The sequence below is a fragment of the Carassius carassius genome, chromosome 41 (genome assembly GCF_963082965.1).
Source record: "Carassius carassius chromosome 41, fCarCar2.1, whole genome shotgun sequence".
Classification (NCBI taxonomy): domain Eukaryota; kingdom Metazoa; phylum Chordata; class Actinopteri; order Cypriniformes; family Cyprinidae; genus Carassius; species Carassius carassius.
The window spans coordinates 28,028,962-28,034,542 of record NC_081795.1 but is presented as its reverse complement, the minus strand read 5'-3'; the positions used below and the strand labels follow the sequence as shown (position 1 = coordinate 28,034,542).

At 37.8% G+C, this 5,581-nt stretch overlaps 1 protein-coding gene across 2 annotated transcripts in view; it reads left to right on the top strand.

Moving 5' to 3' along the window:
- Positions 1-699: 699 nt before the first annotated feature.
- The window catches only part of LOC132123139 (tyrosine-protein kinase receptor UFO-like), a 39,089-nt gene continuing 34,207 nt past the window's right edge, over positions 700-5,581 (top strand). For both annotated transcript variants that reach the window (XM_059533693.1, XM_059533692.1), the window contains exon 1: positions 700-885. In XM_059533693.1, the coding sequence (XP_059389676.1) occupies positions 771-885 (115 nt within the window). In that variant the 5' untranslated portion in view covers positions 700-770. The remainder of the gene's footprint in view (positions 886-5,581) is intronic.

Genomic DNA, 5,581 nt, shown 5'->3' with positions numbered 1-5,581 from the left:
GGGGTGTAAAATTATTATAATAAGATCCCTTTGCCACATCACTTGGGGAGTGAAATCAGCAAAAGGCAAACCAAAACAAAGTTACTGGGTTAATCTTTTTAATGTTTCCTTGGTCGGTAAATGCACCGGAGACCTGCTATAGCACTTAAAACCTAGAAAAGTCATTTTTTCATTATGTCACCTTTAACTTTTCAGCCAACTGTTAAGCCACTACTAAAACGACTCATCCATAGACAAATTCCGTCACATTTAAAGAAAGCTGTTGTGAGTCTGTGTCTCATGCTGTCTGTAGAGTTAGTTATAGTCTGTAGGTGAAGGAAGGGGTGGTTGTGTCGGAGGAAGAGGGGAGGAGAAACACAGTTGAGTGGAGGAATGTGAGTCTGTCTGGAGGGGGAATAAAGGCGTCCTGATGGGAGAGGAGTTTGGAGGCAAAAGGAAAGTCTGACATAAAAACACGCGTCGTGATTCCAAAAATAACACGCTCTGATCGAGCTTCAGGCGCTTCAACAGCCTACTTCACGTTCAGGATTACACGGAAAAGATTTTTGAGCCTAAAGAAGTGTGGGGGAAGTTTAAAAGAGAAGAAAGGAAGACTTTTGTAAACAGAGTTCAGCAGATGACAATTTTGTGGACAACTTTACATCTGCAATTTTGAACCTGAGGAATCAAGTTACTCCTATTTTTCTTGCAATCTTTCCTCTTTTTTTTTGCTGAGGAATCTGTGTTTGCACAAGAAGAGTCGCTGATCTGTGGAGAGTTGAAACAATGCGATGATGATGCGATCCGTCACTGATTCACACGCGACGCCGAGCAGAATGAGCGTCTCGAGCTTCACTCTGTTACTCGTGACGGTGATGCGCCTCGGGGACGCGCAGAGTCTGTCAGGTAAGATATAGGAGGCATCATTTCTTAACAAATAGTTTCTTAAAAAAGTACTGTGATTGAATACGGAGGTAAAATATAATCGGTTTGTTGTTTAAGTGCATATAGTGGTCTTTTAAGACACTCTAACGTTAGTTACTTTTTAATTTTTTTTTAAATTAGATAACAATTATCACTTTCCAAGCAAGTTATCATAGAATGAAGTTTAAAAAAATGCAAAAATGCTTATGTTTGAAATTATACACTATAGATAGTGTTAAAATGAAGATAATTATTGCCAAGTTGAAGACTGCAGCTGTAGATGTTCTGCAGTGTGAACTTGAGGGCAGCTTTTCATATTCACTAAAATAACCCTGTCTCAATCAGTAAGTGTAAATAATTGCAATTCACATGAATTAATACATTACTGAGAAAAGAATTAGTGTCCTAAAACCTTGGCTCTAAGCATCTTTTGAATCGTCTTTATCGTCAGTAAATCTCGTCATTTTGAGCTTGATGATGGCTCGTGTCTCTTCATGCCACACCGTCGTAGTTCTTCAGCTACTGGAGGAGAACTGTGTGTGCTGTTACTTTCAAAACAATCACACTGTTTCACCTGACAAACCACAAACTGAAGGAGGGACCTGGGCTGTATATGGAAACTACAATATCTTATTTTATCTTAGAAGAACACCCCAGCAATGCCCTAACAATAACATTGCAAGACCTTAGCAACAAACCAGAACACCCTAGTAACCACATTGCATCATAACAGAGGCACCATTCCTACTTTCCGTCTACATTGTCTTGCACAAGATAATGGCTTTAAGAGTTTACCGCAGATTTACCCTTATGTGTGATGTGATGTCTGGCAGACTGGACACTTATCATCAGAGTCTCACATCGAAGCTCTCAGACTCTGAAGACGCAGCGTGGATGAGGGATTCAGAAGAATGTGTCTCATGGGCCATGCTGAATCAGATCAGACAGAGGAAATGATGGATTGAGTTTGGGCTGAAGGGACGCATGAGGGGTGAATTTAAATAGATTGGGATAGAAAGGCACGATGGGACTGAGATTGGTGGAGAAGTGAAAACAGGAGGAAAGGAAGAGTGATTTGTGTTAGTCTGGTGATAATTGTAATAATAATGGAGAGGGATGTTTGCGGGGCTGCTTTTTTTATTTTTAACTGACGATCATTGACACTGTACCATTTTACAAGACCTCACAAGATAATGTTAAGGAGGAGAGCCTGCTCTCATTCTTTATTCACAGGGATTACTGCATAGGTACAGGTACTATACTGTAGGTACAAAGGTACATTTCAGGTCTTTGGATAGATGCTACAATGTACAATACTGACCTATTGAAAGCATCTAAAATGTAAACATTATTGCATATTTACAGCTAAAGAAACTGAATAAATATTTTTCACAAATCTTTAATATTATAAAGATATTTGATTATTGGGTAGTTCACAAATGGCCAAGAAAAAGTACTTTTTTGGAAAACATAACTTTTTAAGAAAAAATACATATATTTGTGGAGAATGAAAACTGCAGTTTCAGAAAATAGTAGTGGACACGCATTTTTCAATGACTTCACATATTTTTTTCACGTTTTCACTCAGCAGTACTGTAAATGTGTCCTATGGTGTGACATTTAAAAAATACTAAGAAATTATATTAAATAACATTAAAAATACAGAATTGTTCACATTATTAAAACATTATCTTCTAAAGTGATATTTATTTTACATGAAAGTACTAATTAGAATCATTTTCACCATGAATAGATGAAGTTGATAAACTTTTCCCTACGAATGTCAATAAAACTTTTTCACCAACCTTACAGAACTGTTTGAAATTATACCTAAGAGGAGATATTATTGTAACTCCCCTAATGCCAAACTTGACTCTTTTTTTAAAAGATATTTTAAAATAAGTTTATTTCTCTGTTGTTTTATGTTTGTCACACCCTAGGACAAAACGTCACACCAAAGGACAAAGATAGTCATTGAAGTGAAGTGAAAGTAACACGGCCAAGTATGGTGACCCATACTCAGAATTCGTGCTCTGCATTTAACCCATCCAAAGTGCACGCACACACACACACACACACACACACCATGAACACACACCCGGAGCAGTGGGCATCATTTATGCGGCGGCGCCCGGGGAGCAGTTTTGGGGTTCAGTGCCTTGCTCAAGGGCACCTCAGTCATGGTATTGCCATGAAAATAAAATCCCTAAAAACATTGCATAACATTCATGAACACCATTCTATCTAAAACATATTATTTTTGTTTTATTAATAAGTTTGTCTCTTCCTTCCTAGTGCTTTACAGTTTTTTACAATCACTTTGCTACTATTTTCAGAACCTTGATGTCATTTTTCACAACTCTAGACACAAAACTCAAAACGGTTATCACTTGTAACACGGGCGGTCTAATGTTCAAAACATTGCCTTGCGCATTCACATCTTTAAAGAAATCTTGCACTTGCACAATCATTGGTTCAAAACACAACTTTACTGTGAAATACCATTGAAACATACTATAGATCACCCACACACAAGCAACCGATAGTTTCACTGTGTCATTTTTCGAACAATCATTAAATATTGTAGAACAAAATAGGTGATACAGGTTTCATTATGGTATTACATGTACAGTAAATACATCTCTGTAAAAGTACTGCAGTAGTAGAGAGAATACTACAGACACAGTGGAATCATTGAACAAAGTTTGTAATATATTGATGCAAAACACTACAGTACTGTACAATTACAACATAGGTTTATTTGAATCAAAGCAAAAATAATTAGCTATGAAATTGAAACCCACCACACCATCTTCTGATATAGCCGCACACATGGTAATGTTAGCCGCACGTTGTCCAGGTACTTGGATGGTTTCCCGCTGGCCAATGAAATTCTGACCTCTCCTCCTTGTCTTGGCCAGATTAAAACCTGCCTCATCCAAATATATGAATTTGTGATGGTCATCATCTGCATCCAGCTCCATCACCCTCTAAAAATACATTTTGGAAAGAGATTTAGAGATTACTGTACAATGTAGAATTTTTGAAACATCACCTATTCTGTGATACACATTGGTATGCAGTCATTTGACAATTGAGAGTAGCATAATGTTTAGTGCATGCTGATAACTTACCGGTTCTCATTGTGGAACGTTCTGATTATTGAGGCCACGGTTGACCTTCTGAGGTTTGGTTGTATCATTGTAGCCGCCTCAGTCATTGTCATGCCATGATTTATGACATGGTCTACAACTATTGCCCGAATTTCATTGGTTACTCTATGCTGTTGCTGCCGTTGTCTTGGTCCGTGGCCTTGTCCTCTACCACGTTCCCCCACACCTCTCAAACGAGGCCCACGACCACCTCTCAGAAGTGGTGCCTGTCCTCTACCATTCCTTTGACCAACATGTCTTCCTCGTCTTCCTCCCACCACTGCTTGACCTCCATTGTGACCTGGATCACCTGCTGGCTCCATGTTACGTATCACTATGCTCTTGCAATTGGATCCCAATCAATTCTTTCACAATGTGCACTCAATCATCAGTTATGAGCTGGCAGAATTGGACAAGCAATTACAAGGGCCTGCATCTATACAGTGCAGTACTGTCAATACTGTAAATAGTCTGAAAAGGTGGTACAGTATTTGGGGCCATAGACACAGTGTCTGATGAAGCATTATGATAAAAATATTAGGCTACATCCATGGATATTGTAGTCTAATTGGTTCATGCTCCGCGCTAATTGGTGACAATGAATCTTGTTATCTTGAAACGTTCATGATTTACAGTAAACATGGAAGATTGTTTGTCTGTTTCCATACAACTATGCATTAAGAGTAATGCAACAGTTACTTATCATTTTGAGCAGTTGTATCAATTGATAGTTACATCATTGTAAGGAAATGAATAGACACTCATTTGAAATGTAATGTGTGGATTGCCTTTTGAAATAGTAGCACTTTGATGTTTAGTTGTGTCATATTGAACAGGTGATTTTTGTTGAATGAACAAATGATCTAAGTTTTATGTGGATTGTATCCAAGCAATTGAGAAAACGGTTAGAGTTTTGAAAAATGTGCATTTTGATCATTGGTTGTGAGTTTTGTGTCTAGAGTTGTGAAAAATGACATCAAGGTTCTGAAAATAGTAGCAAAGTGATTGTAAAAAACTGTAATGTTGAATGTATCCAATTCCCCGAGAACCTTCGTTTCATGATATCTGTTTGAAATAAGGATAGAATATAGATGAATGGATCAACAGAGAAATTAATGTAATGTGTACTTAATTATGAACTCATGACCTACTGTGTTTTCCCTACAAATGTAACCACTTACATGTCAATTTCTTATAAAACACAATATAGATTATTATTCTGTAATAACAAGCTTATTATGTTACTATTGAACCTGAACCTCACACAGGTCTATTCTGATACTGAATAATAAGCAGTACTTCAGTCACTCAGCCAGGGCTGGGCGATATATCTAATGATATGATCATGCGCATCTAGTCAGTAAATCTGGTTCTGTGATTAGCGCTAAATCGCCATCACCTGCTTTCAAATGGAGAGGCATTTAATAGAAAGAGCCGTAGATCACTGACAAGCTACGCAATATCACGTTCATTATCCCAGATGAATCACTTCGATACCACATGTTGTTCATCCCATTCATATCTAA